The following is a 19,438-nucleotide window of genomic DNA, read 5'->3' as shown; positions in this document are numbered from 1 at the left end:
TTGCAATACCTGATATGTTCATGCAGACATCATCTATATAATCATCTATATTCTTTAGATTTTCTGGAATCGCATGTAAAATGCCTATCCACTTTAGTTTGAAAATGGGGGATAGTTCAGAGAGTGCCAGCTCACGCCATGGTATAATTCCATTTTCCATATACAGATCTGAAATTCTCATTATACCATGTTCAACAAATTCTGGATAGTAAATTGACATTCCCCCTATCTTTATATGTTTGTTGTTCCAAATTATTTGATTGAATTCTCCATAGAAGTCCTCTGTCACACTGGCCCACGACTCCATACATTCCTTCCAAAAGGGTGTACATCCACCAATAATAGGTAGGGTGTTTATATTGTAATTATATTTGAAGATCAATTTTCCTCCTATTTTCTCTAATGCTTTTTTCACAAATGTTGTCCAGGGTTGAGTGAAGTCAGGGTTCAAGAACTTCTTTATTAGGATACGTTGTTGTTTTTTCATTATGGTCAGGTCTGGTACCCCTAGTCCACCTTAGTCCACCTTGGCCCACCTCCCCTATCAGGGTTTTCCTTGCAACTTTGTCCCGTCCATCCCAGAGGAAGTTGAAGATCAACTTATTTATGTTTTGGAGAACATCTTTTGGAAGCACAGCACAATTTAATATATATGAAAACTGAGACACAGCCAAAGTTTTAATGAACTTTCACAAAAAGGGAAAGTTTTCTTGTTTTCCAAGTGTTTATGACACTTTTCATTTTATTTAGTGCTGTTCTACTATTTAATATTTCAACCTCCCTCTGGTTGTACGCGAAATAGACTCCAACAATTTTGACAGGGGTGGTAGGCCATCGTACCCCAAACTTTAACTCCCCTCTCCCCTTCCATGGGCCAAGCCACACCCCTTCCGTCTTCTCTGTGTTAACCTTCAGACCAGAGCACGACTGGAATTTCTTTAACACTTGAAATAGCACCTCAACGGATTTTTCACAGGTCAAAAAACAAGTCAATCAAATCATCCGCAAATGCACTTTCTTTCATTTCTATATCAGCACACTTTATGCCATGGATATCTCTGTTGGTTCTTATGGCGACTAGCAATGGTTCAAGAACTAGTATAAATAACATTGGCGATAAGGGGTCTCCTTGTCTGATCCCACGGCCTAATTAAAAATATCCAGTGCTATACCCATTGTTCATCACACAGCTTTCTATATTGATTATACATTGCCCTTATCCAGCCGATAAATCTAGGGCCAAAATTGTATCTCCGGAGTACCCTGTATAAAAATTCCCAGTCTACACTATCAAACTCTTTTTCGAAATCAATTGCCAAGAGTATAGCCGGGATCTCAAATTTGTTGGTAAAATGAAAAATCTTGTCAATTAACCTTACATAGTCACCTATGTTACTCCCCTTTACAAAAGCATTTTGGGAAGAGCTAACAATGTTTGGGAAGAGCTTTTGAAGTCGTTTTGACAGGGATTTCGACACCAGCTTCATATCAACATTAATTTAAGGATATTATTGGTCTCCAGTTCTTCAACAATTGTCTGTCCTGACCCGGTTCTTCAATTAGTGTAACTATACTTTGTTTCTGTGAGACTGAGAATTCCCCTACATTTTGTACCTCAATGGCAGTGTTAAAAGAGTCCATTACCAATTTACTAACTAATGGCCAGAAATGTTTATAGAATTCTACAGTTAACCCATCGTTACCAGGGGATTTGTTCTCCCTCATGGTGCCAGTGTACTGAATACTTCTCCTGGAGATAGTGGTGACTCCAAGAGGGTCTGTGCATCCATGTCAAGTTGGGGAATATTTGGGTTATCAAGTATATTCCTACATTCCTCCTCATCAAAGGCCTGCTTTGAGTATACACAACATCAACACTTTAAAAAAAGGTATATGAGGCTGTTATACTTTTTTGACGACGCTGAAGAATGCTAGTCGAAAGTCTGCAGCATCGTGTACAGTGTTTTTGCTAAGGTTTGGGAACCCCGGTAACAGAAAGGGGAAAGAGGTAAAACTGGTAGTGCTTCCCATGCAATGTATCATAGTTTAGGTGGGGAACCCCGGTAAAATGATGTGGGAACCCCGGTAGATTTTACCTACTTACCGCCCTTAAATAAAACACTGGTGTAATTCACATGTACTGTACATGCAGATATCAATGTATAGTTTTTTCACCTGTTGTCAGTTCACACTTCGTCTTTATAAATAGTCGAGTATTTGTCATTATTGTAATTAATGGTCGTCTACATTGAAATTTTAATACTTCATTCATTATCTTTGAAATCAATACGCCCATGTGGGCAGAAAATGAAAGTACAATTATTAAAGTGAGTGTGTGTGGGGGTCAAGCATTTGCATATCACTGATACATGTTATGAACAATTCTTGATCTAAGCACCACTAAGAATGTTCCCATCAAATTTTAACCCAATCTACTCAATAAATTTGGCATTATTTATAGATTTTTGACCAAAAACACACTGATTAGATTGTCATGTCATTAATATTTCTTAATATAAATACCCTGAAGAACGTTCCAACCAAATTTCAGTCCAATCTGTTCAGTAGTTTTGGAATTAAACATTTTTCACCAAAAAGACACATTTTGAGACCTAATTTGCATATCACTGATGGGATCATCTGATCCTGAACATTTCTTAATTCAAATGCTCTAAGAATGTTCCCATTAAATTTCAGGCCAATCTGCCCAGTAATTTTTTAATTAAAGGTTTTAAGGTTTTTGACCAAATATCGTGTTTTTTTACCCAAATCACATCGGTAGTAGGATCATTTTGATTTGATCAATTTCCCAACTAGACACCCAAGGTAATATACCCACCAAATATCATGGCAATCGGTCCAGCGGTTTTTGACTTTAAGTTGTTTACACACAGACAGACAGACAGACAGACAGACACTTTGCCATGCCTATAGCACTACTATGAGGTTATTACCTGACATCCCCTCTTCGTGCAGTTTCTATAATGTGACACAAGTTGTTAGATGAGTATCATGTTACGGAAACTTCACAAACGTTGATATAATGGATGAAGAGTTGATATCGGGAAATAACCAATTTATCATATGCCTATGCCCAGGAGTTCAAAGGGAAATTATGAAAAATATAAGAGTACTACTTGCTATGCCATTCACTTCATGTGTCATGTGACCTGTTTATCAGGTGACATTCATATACACATACATGTAGTTCGCTGACCCTGCTCAACCATCATTAATTTTCATCAGATTTCGGTGTAACTTTCCATAATCATTTTGAAATACAATATTGGTATTAGAGTAAGTTCTCTAAAAGTTTCAGAAAATGCTTTAATATTGTTAATAAAAGTAGATGGTTGGCTGACCGTGAGCTTAACTACTGCATGCTGTACGATAGTGTGGTATGGGTAGCATACAGTGTCAGTGGATGGCTAATACACACAGCCATACGTGTGCCCATGATACCATTGCGAAATGTATGTACTGTGTTGTTGTGAATTTACGATCATAAATAGTATCATTTGGGTATGGATATTTTGTCAAAATTTCCTTGTTTTGAAAATTCCAGTGCTGTGGGATACGCGATATCCCTGACGATCAGCCTCCATTTTATTTAAGTTGTTTATGTTCAGAATCGACATGTTTGTCCAATTAGAGATGTGTTTTCTGATGACATTTAACATAAATGTCATGACGTTTAATGTGAATATCATTGACGTTTAACATCCCATATCAGATATTTCATGTTAAACATCTCAAGGAGTGATTGATATGGGCATAGGTATATGATAATGAATAATGTTTTTATGTTTTGTCTTGAGAGCTGTAGGTTTAGATGACCGATTCTTGCACTTTTAGTACAGTTCACAAAGCAAGTCAAAAATGTGGACCAAGACTTTGATGATTGACTGACCAATTTTGCCATGATAGTAGTTTGTTGTTAGTTTGTCTGCTTATTATAAAACCTATCTCACATTCTCCCACCTTCTTCATTAAAGAGCAATGGGTGTGTGAAAGGTTTTCACATTTTTTCTACGACTTTGCTGACCTCCCAAGACAAAAAATAGAAAACATGTAACAGGTGCAAGACTCCTCAATAGGATAAACATCTGAGATATTGATATAACAAGCAGTCGATCATCGGAGATGACTCCGTCCCCGCAATGGATATTTTCAGGTGATTGCCACCTGCAGTCATGGTAGTGTGATGTATAAAATTGTATGAAATATAGTGCCAATGGCACTGTAGGACAACTGTTTAATTGACTGAATATTGCATACATTTTTTTTGAATGTTTATTTATTTGTCTACTAATCTATGTTCATATACATTAGGGAGCCTTCAGTACTTACAGAAGGGGGAGGGCCGGAGAAATCACACATGGTTAGTTAAGTAAAACATGACCCTCCCAAATTCTCCATTTGTTAAAAATGACCCTCCCCTTTGTCCCATTTTGTAAAACATGACCGTCCCCTCCCCATGACAACTGAACGTTAATCAATATTCCCAGGGGTGAACAAATCAGTGGTCCTGCTGAAAGAATTAGTGGTCCCTGGTCCCGCTAATGTGAAACATTAAATCTTGCCTATGAATCTATATATTCAGACTTACACCACTTTTAGTTGAACAATACACAATTTATAATAATAAATACAAAGTTGACATGCTTGGTTTCAGTCAATTGACAATTCTATTATATTTGTAATTATTATTTTTGAGGCATCGATGAATCGAAAAACATTGAATGGCGACTTCACTTGGATTTCACAAATGATAAGAAATTTGACAGAAATATGTGACAAGAACATTGGAAAACAGTTTTAGTCATGATTGCAGTATGACGACAAAAGTTGTACTACGTTTTGTCAAACTTGTCTGGAAAACCCAGACATTGCAAGCAAATCATCACAAGTGTACAAAGAAACTGACTACTTCAAAGTTGATCCTATAAAATCTCACGAAAAAACAAGTCATTGAAAATGACATAGTCCCCGCTATGATTGGGTTTTAAGCAACTGGCAGTTTATGTTGTCATTTTTAAAACCTGGTTAATGCTGTTTGGCCTCTTATGGTTGTTTTTGATATCACTATTCTGTTCAAGCATGTCTGAGTTATGGCTTTGGACATGAAAACTGCGCCAACTAAATGGCTGCCAGGCAACCATATCGGATTGTATCACAACGAAAATGGATATGCACATGTATGTCACAGAACACTGTGCTAATACCAACTTTGAATGAGATCTGTTCAAGCATGTCTGAGTTATGGTTTTGGACATGGAAAATTCGCAAACAAACAATATCAGATTGTATCACGACGAAAATAGATATGCACATGTATGTCATAGAACACTGTGCTAATACCAACTTTGAATGAAATCTGTTCACGCATGTCTGAGTTATGGCTTTGGACACGGAAAATTCGCAAACAAAATGGCTGCTAGGAGGCCATATTGGATCGTATCATAAAACAAATTGACGTGCATATGTATAATGCCATAGTATGTTGCTCCTGTACCAAGTTTGAAAAAAATCGGCTGCGGACGGATGGACGGACGGACGGACGGACAGACGTACCCAATCCATAAGTCCCCGTCCGGACTTCATCCAGCGAGGAGTAAAAAACTACGAACACATACATTGCCTGACTAGAGGGAGTCCGTGTGACTGTGTCGAGATAAAATCAAATTCACCAGTCGTCGAGGCTTTGGAAAAAAAACCTAGGAACACATACATTGCCTGACTAGAGGGAGTCCGTGTAACGGTGTGGAGATAAAATCAAATTTGCCAGTTATCGAGGCTTTGGCAAATATCATATCACAGTGCTAAAAGAGATACTTCATAGACTATCATTTCATGAAAGGGGTTCTACTATAAATCATTTGAAGCTCCTTTATGAATAAAAACAATAATACAAACAATGCTGACAGAATGATAGCAAATAAAATGTTTCATTTGATACATTTGAATTATTATACATTGAAATTATTATTCTTCGTTGTCTTCCTAATTCTTGTGTCCCTAAACCAGTATTAGTAATGATATGAGCCACATGTGTGTTGAGTGTTATCTCCTGTCTAGACGAGGTCAAATTTATGTGGTCCGCCCCAAAAATCACTGGTCCCGGACTTCGGACAAGTGGATTTGTTCACCCCTGATATTCCCATCATATGTATACTTGTATCACAGTCCGTGTTTTCTATTACATTCAAAACCAAATCATTGCCGTTGTCACTACCACCACCATCACTACCACCACCACCACCACCACCACCACCACCACCACCACCACCACGACCTACTTTAAAATTGAATGTATTTGGAACAATACAATTTTTTTATGCCTTTATGCCCAAGCACTGTCCTGCACATCACAAGGACCTGGAGGTAGTAAAGATGTCGACTTTAACATAAAAAAATTTGAAAGTGTGCCCATTTATTCAATTGTCTATCAATCCCCGTTATCTTCGCAATATGTGATCATTTGGCTGTTGCTATGGGCGTAGTCTCGTTGCTAGGCACATTTGCATGCATTTCTTGAATGTTTATTCATTTGTCTTTCTATTCCTGTTATCTTTGCAATATACGTTATTACTTGGCTGTTGTTATGGGCACAGTCTTGTTGCTACGCAGATTTACATACATTTTTTGAATGTTTATTCATTTGTCTTTATATTCCTGTTGTTATTTTGCAATATACATGATTATTTGGCTGTTGCTATGGGCATGGTCTTGTTGCTAAGCAGATTTACATACATTGTTTGAATGTTTATTCAATTGTCTATTAATCCGTTATCTGTGAAATACACAACTGTTTGGCTGTTGCTATGGGCATGGTCATGGTTGCTAGGGATATTTGCATACAATTTTTGAATGTTTACTCACTTGCCTACCAGATGTTGTTATTTGACCAAAATATACTGCCATTTGGTTGTTCCTAAGGGCATGTTCATGGTTGCTGGGGAAATTGTGTAAAAATATTTTGAAGAAAATCTGCACTTACAGAAACGTCTCACCAAGTTTCAGTCTCACTGACCAAGTACTTTGTGAGATATAAGTTTACGACCAAAAATGAACATTTGTACACCTAATTTGAATATCACTCATGGAATCATTGTATACTTAACATTTCTTCATCCATACATCCCTAGATGCATTCCCATTACATTTCAGTGCAATCTGCTCAGTAGTTTTGGAATTATTCATTTTTGACCAAAAAGACACATTTTTAGCTCTAATTTGCATATCACTCATGGGACCATCATGTGCTGAAAAATTCTTAGTATAAACACCCTGAAGAATGATTCACCCAAATTTAATCCCAATCTGCCCACTACTTTTGGAGTTTAAGGTTTTTGACCAAAAATCACATTTTTTACCCAAATCACCATATTTGTTTTACCCAAATCACACACAGGTGATAAAATCATTTTGAATTGAGGTATTTCCCAACTAGACATGCAAGGTAATATGCACCCACAAGATATGGCAATCAGTACAGCAGTTTTTGACTTAAGTTCATTTACACACACACACACACACACACACACACACACACACACACACACGCACGCACGCACGCACGCACGCACGCACGCACGCACACACACACCCACACCCACACACACTGACTGACATACACAGAGACAGACAGATAGACAGACAGAGACACTTAGCAATGCCTATAACACTAATGAATCTTATCAGTTCAGTTGTGCTAAAAAAAATGAAACGATAAAATGGAATGGAGTGCCCACTAGTCAGCATACATGACATAACATAAGAAATGTACAGGAATGACATTACCTTGTTAGCACCATTGACGAGATTCAGGACGTCACCTTTCTTCATGGACGCCTCACAAGGACTCTTCTCGACATAATCGTTCACGGCAAGTACACATTCCTTGCCTACCAGTACATCATTACCAATGGGTTCTTCTTGTTGCTGTACCATAAACAATATAGTAAGAATTTAGCAATGTGCTAACATATTTACAAACCTAATATTCTGGGAAATACTATATATACATGTACATACAAAATGCTGAAAATGTTTGTTCATCTACTACAATAGGAACGGTTTTCACTAATAACAAATAATACTGTAGTTCAGTAAGCTCAGAATGGTATACATGTAGTACAATGAACAAAGTCAATTTTTACTGTAAAATTTTATAACATGACAAAGCTGTCATCTAGTCTCAATAGGGTGATCTTATAGCACTACTGTACCTTAGTTAAGTTGTGCTAAAAAATCATATCATCGCACCATTTTAGACAACATTTCCTGACCAGAAACATTTTTTTTGCAGCCTACTGAAAATCAATCTGATTAAAATCCAATGTAGATGTCGGCTAATCGTGCATTGCTATCTTACCATCGTTATTTAGCTTGAATTGACCTTCGTATAGTACATGTTTACAATTTTTAGCCTGATCGCCTCCTCTACATCTGAACACGCCACCATGCAAACGAACAAGCCATTGAGAGTGACATAGTCCCCGCTATGATTGGGTTTTAAGGAATTAGCACTACTCTGATCACGCAACAACACTTGTGAACCTAAATCAAATAGACTTAGATATGTTGTGTCTGCTTGTCGGACATGGAACATGCCTACAACAATAAAGGATTGGTCGGGTATGGGGGATCATATCAATATGAAAATGGATATGCAAATGTATGTCATAGAACACTGTCCTAATACCAACTCTGAATGAGATCTGTTCAAGCATGTCTGAGTTATGGCTTTGGACATGGAAAATTCACAAACAAAATGGCTGCCAGGCAGCCATATTGGATCGTATCATGACGAAAATGGATATGCCATGCATGTATGTCATAGAACACTGTCCTAATACCAACTTCGAATGAGATCTGTTCAAGCATGTCTGAGTTATGGCTTTGGACATGGAAAATTTGCAAACAAAATGGCTGCCAGGCAGCCATATTGGATCGTATCACAATGAAAATGGATATGCACATGTATGTCATAGAACACTGTCCTAATACCAACTTTGAATGAGATCTGTTCAAGCATGTCTGAGTTATGGCTTTGGACATGGAAAATTTGCAAACAAAATGGCTGCCAGGCAGCCATATTGGATCGTATCACAATGAAAATGGATATGCACATGTATGTCATAGAACACTGTCCTAATACCAACTTTGAATGAGATCTGTTCAAGCATGTCTAAGTTATGGCTTTGGACATGAAAATTCACAAACAAAATGGCTGCCAGGCGGCCATATTGGATCGTATCATGACAACAATGAATATGCACATATATGCCATAGAACACTGTCCTAATACCAACTCTGAATGAGATTTGTTCAAGCATGTCTGAGTTATGGCTTTAGACAGGGAAAATTCACAAACAAAATGGCTGCTAGGCGGCCATATTGGATCGTATCATAAAACAAATTGACGTGCATATGTATGCCATAGCATGTTGCCCCTGTACCAAGTTTGAAAAAAATCGGTACAGGCATCTCCAAGAAACGGCTGCGGACGGACGGACGGACGGACGGACGGACGGACGCACGGACGGACAGACGGAACCCAATCCATAAGTCCCCGTTCCGGACTTCGTCCGCGGGGACTAATTACTGCTCACAGAGTCTCACAACCAATCAGGCTGCGTCTTACTTGTCAGTGGCATACACGATAAATGTACACATCGAATATCAACAAACATTGAATATCAACAGAAAGTCCAGTAATTGAACGCGTAGGCGTTCCCTGTAGTAGGCTTCTCCTCGAACGTAATCAGGTTGCGTCTTACTGAAGACAGTTTGTAGTGTACGCAACACCATGCAATGCACAGGGTTCATACACTTAAAAGTATAATTTTGAATGACATCTAATTGTCTGATGTGGACGAGAAGAAATTAACAAAGGTTCCCATAACATGTCACAAAACATTTAAAAGACAAGCAACACTAATCAAGACGTTTTAAAATCACGTTTGCACGCTAAGATTAAATGGAGAAACCTCTGTCCTATCCCCGTAGTAGTCGTTTCGTCAAGCTGGTGCATTGATCTTGTAAGATTTGAGTCACAGCATTCGTATAGTCTAATTCAGACATATCCAGAAAAAAAATCAAAAACTAAACTGTGTCCTCATTATTGTATGTTTTGATGTGGCTAAATTTAAAGGTCACCAACAACTTTTTTTTTCTTAAAAAACGTCATTTACGTAACGCAATTTCGCTTAATGTATAATTGATTACGTTCAGCCCTTGCGTCTTAATGTTTATATACGGCCACGTGTTGAAGAACATCGTGATTTCTCAACTCAACTTGACCATTTAGGAATGTTACTGTACTGACAAACATAAAAAAAGTAGTTTATTCCCATTTATCGACAACATGAAAGTCAAAACCGCACTTCCACAACCCGGAAATTGAACTGCACTTCCCAAGGCCCTAGTATTGCCACGCGTGAGCTTGTAGTATGTCGACTTGTGCGCCAAACTTGTAACAATTTCTAGTCGTGGTTGGTGATACTTGATACTCACTACAATGTTACGATTACCTTACTAACAGACCTACTGTTACCCCCGGGACTTTTACAATATTATGTCGCTGAAATGACGACTGGACTCGGAGTAGCAATAGCCAAGATCGAAACAAACATTGCGGCGCCCATTCAACTAGCTATGCATAGGTACGGTCTGTGGGCAAAGTTTCTTGTGGAACGATCGGTTGACTGTCTGGGTTTAATCAGCGTGATTCACCGTGGTGGCGAAAGACTTTGAAAATATTTCGCCATTTCAGATTTACGAGACTCAGTGTATAAATCATAGAATGGGTGGCTCAAGCACAGACATGTCGTTCGTCAATATTAATCGATCACGATCATTTTCCAGGGTAGGGAGCATTTTTCCAGGGTTTTCCAGAGAGGGTTGAAATTCCAGGGTTTTCCAGGACCGTTCGAACCCTGAATGCAATGCAAAGCGACCGAAATTTTCACGATAAGGACTTTTTTTTTTAGAAATTATATCTTAAATTTCCTCTTTTCTGGATTCATATAGCACAACTGTGCACTCCCTGTGGCAAATATTGCTATGAATCGTACAATACTTCAAGCCTACTGCAGAAAACGCGTAGGCGTTCGCTGAGATAAACATTGACACTAGGGGGGGGGGGGGGGAACCATTCCAATGTAGCTAACATGTACATAAGACGAAATGCATAGAGGTACATCTAAACAAGAATTCTTTAATTACCGTATATATATATATAGCAATACAATCACTGAAATTTTTTTCATATTTGAAATACTTCGTACGTTGTCGTTTCCGTGTGTGCACAAATAACGGCATGTAGTAATAGTAAAGGTAGGTCCACGTCCACTGAGCCGTTGTACTTCGGCTCTGGAAGTTCAATTACTGGACTTCCTGTTGATATTCAATGTTTGTTGATGTTTGATGCGTCGTGTATGCCCCTGACAAGTAAGACGCAACCTGATTGGTTGCCTGTGTCTTAGTGAGCAGAAATTCGTTTGCATGGTGGCGTGTTCAGATGTAGAGGAGGCGATCAGGCTAAAAAATGTAAACATGTACTACGAAGGTCAATTCAAGCTAAACAAGTCATTGAGAATGACATAGTCCCCGCTATAATTGGGTTTTAAGGAATTATCACTACTCTGATCACGCAACAACATTTGTGAACCTAAAACAAACAGACTTAGATATGTTGTGTGTGCTTGTTGGACATGGAATATGCCTCCAACAATAAAGGATTGGTTGGGTATGGGGGATCATATCACGATGAAAATGGAGTCTGAGTTATGGCTTTGGACATGGAAAATTCACAAACAAAACGGCTGCCAGGCAGCCATATTGGATCGTATCACAACGAAAATGGATATGCACATGTATGTCATAGAACGCTGTCCTAATACCAACTTTGAATGAGATCTGTTTAAGCATGTCTGAGTTATGGCTTTGGACATGGAAAATTCACAAACAAAATGGCTGCCAGGCAGCCATATTGGATCGTATCACGACGAAAATGGATATGCACATGTATGTCATAGAACGCTGTCCTAATGCCAACTTTGAATGAGATCTGTTTAAGCATGTCTGAGTTATGGCTTTGGACATGGAAAATTCACCAACAAAATGGTTGCCAGGCAGCCATATTGGATCGTATCACGACGAAAATGGATATGCACATGTATGTCATAGAACACTGTCCTAATGCCAACTTTGAATGAGATCTGTTCAAGCATGTCTGAGTTATGGCTTTGCATGGACATGAAAATTCGCAAACAAAATGGCTACCAGGCAGCCATATTGGATCGTATCACAATGTAAATGGATATGCACATGTATGTCATAGAACACTGTCCTAATACCAACTTTGAATGAGATCTGTTCAAGCATGTCTGAGTTATGGCTTTGGACATGAAAATTCACAAACAAAATGGCTGCCAGGCGACCATATTGGATCGTATCATGACAACAATGAATATGCACATGTATGTCATAGAACACTGTCCTAATACCAACTTTGAAAGAGATCTGTTCAAGCATGTCCAAGTTATGCCTTTAGACAGGGAAAATTCGCAAACAAATGGTTGCTAGGCGGCCATATTGGATCGTATCATAAAACAAATTGACGTGCATATGTATGCCATAGCATGTTGCCCCTGTACCAAGTTTGAAAAAAATCGGTCCAGGTATCTCCAAGAAACGGCTGCGGACGGACGGGCGGACGGACGGACAGACGGAACCCAATCCATAAGTCCCCGTTCCGGACTTCGTCCGCGGGAACTAACTAAACACTACATCGATAATATTTTCAGGACAGATGCACTTAGGTATCACAAATGTATGTACCAAGTTATAATGAATTTGAAGCATGCTTAGGATATTTATCAAAACCTAATCAGATCTTGCCATTACCCTACGGAACATGTCTACAAAATTTTGTTTGAATTTAGCCAGTAATTTTGTAGATGGTGGGTGATATAGACACACACAAACACAAACAAACACACAGACACACACACACACACACACACACACACACACAGATACACAGACTTTTCATCCCTAAAATATAACATTCTTTACGGAAGGTGAAGAGATAATGTTAGACAAATATCAACATGAAAACCTAACCACTAATACTTTAACCATTACAAGATTGCCTATGGAACTAAAGGTAGGTTCTTTTAGCGGCTGTAACTAAAATATTGACATGAATTCTGGCACATCTGGCAAAAAACTATAACAAAGGTTTTTAGTATATAACACTACATAACTCAGTTTTCTTCATTGTTGATCTGCTTACATAACACTCATGAATGGTTAAAGAAGCAAAAACAGTGATGGACCTTTCAGTCTAGTATAGCATTTTCTAAGACATCACACATATTTCATTTTAATTATCTACCTTGGATTCTACTAAGACTTTGTAATATTGTCAACTTGTCTATACCAAACCATTTTCAATACACTGAGATTTCTCATAGATTTCATATAATATAAACTTAGTCTTTCATGACCAATCTTCTCACAGAAAATGTGAAGCCAATTTTGCCTGTACAAGTTTCTTTTAAAATAACAAAGAATGTTCATTTATGTCTTTATGAGAGTGATAGTACCATTTGACATGTTGGGAGAATTTTACCTTGTATGAAGGATCAAATTTTATTGTCTACATATTTCCAGAAGTAAACTAACTGACTTTTATCAGGACTTGGTGTTTGAAATCTCTGAACAAAACAAGGGTGTCAAATCTACTTACAGTATCTCTACGTTCTGAGACATCTTCTGCAGCATAATGTTCACTTTCTACAAGTTTAACGGCAAAGTCAACATGTGCCTGTAGAATAAAAACAAAAGAATTTACTATATCTGCCACAGGGTATTTGTACCAATTATGCTAAGCATACATTTTGCACACTGGAAGTATACATCCAATAATTCTTTTATTATTTTTACACATCATGACAAATTTACTTAGTCATATTCATCATGCAATAAATAATTACCATGATATATTACATTGTCTTTGAATATGTAATCTTTGATTTCATTTCTATATTCAAAGTTTTGAATCCAATATTTCCATCCGTATGAAAAGCAATAAAATTGAACTATTTTCACTCACACTGATCTCTTCTTCTTGTGCTGCAAGTGATTTTTTAAAGTCTTCATGTTTCTTAATCAAAGCTTCCACACTGTCCAAGGAGTCTCCAAGATCTTCATTGGCTAAGAAAGCCTGCAAAAAACAATAGTTGTGATCATCAATTCTTTTTTATTTCTGTAGTAATATGTAATAATTATGTAATATGTAGTAAAAGTTATATGAGGACCAAAACTAATGTTTGTGTATAATTCTTATCTTCAATAGTACTTGTAAACATGATTTACAAGGAATTGGCAATATGTAAATACTACAAATGTGTCTGTGATAGGCAGGAATTGGACTGATGTTGATAATTGACCCTGAAGGTCATGGCCAAGAGTCAAGGTCTCAAATGATAGCTTGCATGATAAAATGAGTATTGCGAATGGACATATAGATGGAGCCCATTTGTATCTAGTTTCCTCCTTCAAGGGACTAATGAATGAATGAAGTCATTTATTAGTTACCTTTTTCTCCAGTATTTCATGGATCGTGATCATCTCTATCATTTCGACTTCTGTAAAAAAAATATAACATTCACCATTATACACATCATATACTATCATGTAGCCCAAGTCTAGTTCCACCCTAGTGTCAGTGTATAGCCCTCACTGGCGAGACTATAGTCTTGCTGCTAGACGTTCGGGCTTTCTTTCGATGCTATAACTATAAGCGAACGAAGTTCGCATGTGAGGGCTTGCCCGAACAGTCTAGCGAATGTCATTTTCAGACCGGACATTCCATTGAGATTACGATAAGCGGTGGGTTGGGCCATATATGCATATATATATATATTTTAATATATTCAATCTCTGCATGCAGGTGTTGACAAACACATTTATGTCATTACTATGTCTTATCAGTTTATGGTAATTGTGTTTGATGAGTGTGTAGACGTTGTCATTCACACATTTTAGTTAACGCATTGGTGGTTATTTTTACAAGCCCCTCCTTAAGATGAATATGCATGAAAATTTAGCTATTGTCCTCTGTTTGTGCTTGTCGCTAATACGGTTCTCTGATTGGCAGTTATTTATATCCTGATGACATTTGCTAGACCTCGGATGTTCCATCCTCGATAGCGTTGTTCGGCTGTGTGTCATATTTTATCGGAAGAACATCCGAGGGCTAGCTGATAGACTAGCGAGACTACAGCCACCACAGTGTACAATAGGATTAACATCATCTCACTATTGTCCTTATGGCAAGCAGTGCACATCAGTGTGTCAATTTAGTCTTGTTATTTTTGTATTTTTTTGTGAGACAGTTGTGCTATTGTAAGACTATTTGAAGTAGTTCACAAACAAGCTGCATCAAAATCTTGTTTACTTGTCATGACAATAATTTTAAGTTGATTCTACATTTTAAATTGAAAGGTACTCTTGTACTGAATTTATGATACTCTTGTCGGTACATCTACATTGTTATATATAGGCATAAAAAAATTAATTGTTTAGTTCTGGTTACTTGACCCCACCAACATTTTTTTTACGTATTCAAGAAAAAAATAATACAATCGCAAAAAATTGTGAAGTCTCACAAGAAACAGTAGATGTGGAAATTGACATCAACTTAAAAAGACTATATAAAACTGGTCTTCCAATCTGTAATGGTTGTATATCTGATAGGAAGAAATCAATAACACAGAGACCATTTGGAAAAACTGAACTAGACACTCACACATGAAAACAAATATGATAAAATAAAATAAACAAGTTATTGAAAATGACATAGTCTCCACTATGTTTGGGTTTTAACAGTTTCCTCTGGGTCAAAAAATTTACTAACCATGGCATTGGGCTAATTTGCCTCAAAATTTATTAGCCAAACCAGACTTTCAATTAGCCAAACTTTTGCAATAAAAATGAACTTATATAAATAAAGACAATAGCGCAAACTTGTATGTTTTTACTGTTTATTTACATACATTTTTCATGTCATGTTGGCAAACGTACGGTTCTCATCTTTGCTTCAAAGTTGTAGCGCCAGACATCTAGGTTTTAGTCAGTTCTCATTGTAACTATTTTCTAAATCTCAATGTGCAGTGTGACCTGTGAAATTTGAATATGACCCATCGTATGCATAACGTTTCAGCAGTTTCATGTGCCCCATGACCATTTCCTGATGTGGAGAGCACGTCCTGGGTAGTTTAGAAACTACGCGATATTATCATAACTTATCCACATGATTGGTTACGCACGGCCATTACGGCAAGGCATCTTCCCTCACGAGTGAAGCGATGATCAAATGGACCACATCGTTGGACAGTCTCTCCTGAAAACTTCACTTAGATAAATTCAAACTGCCACGTCACCATTTCATTCTCACTAAAACTGATTTTTTTTCTTTTTGAGCTTCGTTACTAGATCGAACGTGAATTTACTGTTCACTACTGTTCACTACACCATTCTCTTCGTCTGAGGTGAACATGGTTTGCACATTATGTATCAGTTTTATCAGTGTTAACAGTTCTCCTCAGATCAGCGACACAAAATTTGGATTAAACACTTTTACAACTGTATCTCTGTCAAATTGAAAGTTTGCGCTGTCGTTCGTACTTCATGTCACGGAACTCAGTTTGATATGACATTTATTTACATTGCTGATGTAACAATTTTATGATTTGAGGAACGTACAATGTGTGCACTTCCTTCTAAATGTAATACAATGTAGTTTAAATTACGGATATTCCACGTTGTGACAAAGAAACCACAAGCATTACGCATAGATTTTCTGGTGCCCTATTCTAAATTGGCTTCGCAAATTTGACTAATTGTATCAAAAATATTCTCGCCAAATGCTGATTTTATTCGCATTTTACGATTTTGCGAGTGGGCAGCGGAAACACTGGTATTAACGAACTGGCAGTTTATGTTGTCATTTTCAAACCTGGTTAATGTTGTTTGGCCTCATATGGTTGTTTTTGATATCACTACTCTGATCATGCAACAACACTTGTGAACATAAATCAAACAGACTTAGATATATTGTGTCTGCTCATTGGACATGGAACATGCCTACTCATGTTGTGTCTCCTCGTTGGACATGGGACATGCCTACTCTTCAAAATGACGTCATGGAATAAACCATTCAACATGAAAACTGCGCCAACAAAATGGCTGCCAGGCAGCCATATCGAATTGTATCACAACGAAAATGGATATGCACATGTATGTCATAGATCACTGTGCTAATACCAACTTTGAATGAGACTTGTTCAAGCATGTCTGAGTTATGGCTTTGGACATGGAAAATTCGCAAACAAAATGGCTGCCAGGCGGCCATATTAGATCGTATCAGGAACAAATTGAGATGCTTATGTATGCCAAAGTATGTTGTCCCTGTACCAAGTTTGAAAAAAATTGGTCCAGGCATCCCCAAGAAACGGCTCCGGACAGACAGACGGACACATGGATGGAACCCAATCCAGACTAAAAATCAACCTACCCACCTATTCTAAAATTGAGCGTAATTGGAAAGCGTAACTGGAACCACAAAGTTTTTTATTAGGCCTAAATCAGCTTAAAAATAGATTTGCTAATCCCCAATTGTAACTGAAACAATATTTATGTATCCAATTGTAATATTAAATTTGTCATTCTATTATATGATAAAGAGTTGCTGAATAACTGGATTATTTCATTTACCAAGAATAATAACATCCAAATAAATTTACAAAATAAAAACACAAGTCTATACAGTGCAAAGATTGGTCAGTGGTATTGCTCAAAGAAATTTTGTTTGACTTTCTCCCAACTTGTACCCTCTCGGGAGAAAAAGGATTAAAAAGATGTGACGAATTGGTTAATTCAATGTAGGAAGGAACATTACAATATCAATTCAAATTTTGCATCTCAAATAGAAATACTATGTAAGTAAACTGGCAAAATTCATTTTAGCATTATAAAGTCAAGATTTTGATGGAGGCAAGGTTTAGTATGACTGTTACTGCTCACGATAACAATAATAACATAATATGACAAAAAATAACAGAACTCGAGACAATTTTTTAAAAAATACCACCAATCACCTTGTCGCACAACTGTACATTTTTTAAAAATGTTTATCCATATGGTAGTCCATGCTAACAAGAAGTGTTCATTTGTTGAATGACTATCCAGTTGCCTATCCTACCATGTTGCTATCTTTACGATATATGCTATCATCATGTTGTTAGATATATTCACATATATTTTTGAATGTTTATTCAATTGTCTATTAACCCTCGTTGTTATCTTTGCAATATATGTGATCATTTGGCTGTTGCTGTGGGTGTGGTCTTGTTGCTAGGCACATTTGCATACATTTTTTGAATGTTTATTCGTCTCTATTGCTATTGCTGTTGTTATCTTTGCAATATACATGATTATTTGGCTGTTGCTATGGGCTTGGTCTTGTTGCTAGGCAAATTTACATACATTTTTTGAATGTTTATTCAATTGTCTATTATTCCCTGTTGTTATCTTTGTGAAATACATGACTGGCTCTTGCTATGGGCATGGTCATGGTTGCTAGGGTATTTGCATACATTTTTTGAATGTTTACTCATTTGCCTACCAGATGATGTTGTTATTTGACCAAAATACACTGCCATTTGGTTATTGCTAAGGGCGTGGTCATGGTTGCTAAGGCCAATTTTCTCAAAATGTTTTGAAGAAAATCTACAGAATAACACTTTCAGAAACATCTCACTAAGTTTCAGACTCGGTGACCAAGTACTTCTTGAGATATAAGTTTATGACCAAAAATGAACATTTGTACACCTAATTAGTAATTTGCATATCACTCATGGAATCATTGTATGCTTAATATTTCTTCATCCATACATCCCCAGATGCATTCCCATTAAATTTCAGCCCAATCTGCTGAGTAGTTTTGAAATTATAGATTTTTAACCAACAAGTCATTGATAATGACATAGCCCCCACTATGATTGGGTTTTATGGAATTATCACTACTCTGATCACGCAACAACATTTGTGAACCTAAAACAAACAGACTTAGATATGTTGTGTCTGCTTGTTTGACATGGAACATGCCTACAACAATAAAGGATTGGTCGGGTATGGGGGATCATATCACGATGAAAATGGATATGCACATGTATGTCATAGAACACTGTCCTAATACCAACTTTGAATGTGATCTGTTCAAGCATGTCTGAGTTATGGCTTTGGACATAGAAAAATCGCAAACAAAATGGCTGCCAGGCAGCCATATTGGATCGTATCACAACAACAATGAATATGCACATGTACATGTATGTCATAGAACACTGTCCTAATACCAACT

The 19,438-nt window shown here is 37.3% G+C and overlaps 1 protein-coding gene across 1 annotated transcript; it reads right to left on the bottom strand.

Annotated features, from left to right (window-relative positions):
* Window positions 1-1,721: 1,721 nt before the first annotated feature.
* LOC144450645 (spectrin alpha chain-like) lies at window positions 1,722-14,659 on the bottom strand. The gene is made up of 4 exons (XM_078141290.1): window positions 14,614-14,659; window positions 14,129-14,239; window positions 13,763-13,840; window positions 1,722-1,850 (listed from the first exon to the last, which is right to left on the bottom strand). Exons 1-4 carry the CDS (start codon window positions 14,653-14,655, stop codon window positions 1,722-1,724), a joined length of 360 nt encoding a protein of 119 aa, XP_077997416.1. The 5' UTR covers window positions 14,656-14,659.
* Between the last annotated feature and the right edge of the window lie 4,779 nt (window positions 14,660-19,438).

This window comes from Glandiceps talaboti, chromosome 20 (genome assembly GCF_964340395.1).
Source record: "Glandiceps talaboti chromosome 20, keGlaTala1.1, whole genome shotgun sequence".
NCBI lineage: Eukaryota > Metazoa > Hemichordata > Enteropneusta > Spengelidae > Glandiceps > Glandiceps talaboti.
Note: the sequence above shows the minus strand (reverse complement) of the source record. Positions and strands in the feature narration are given on the sequence as shown.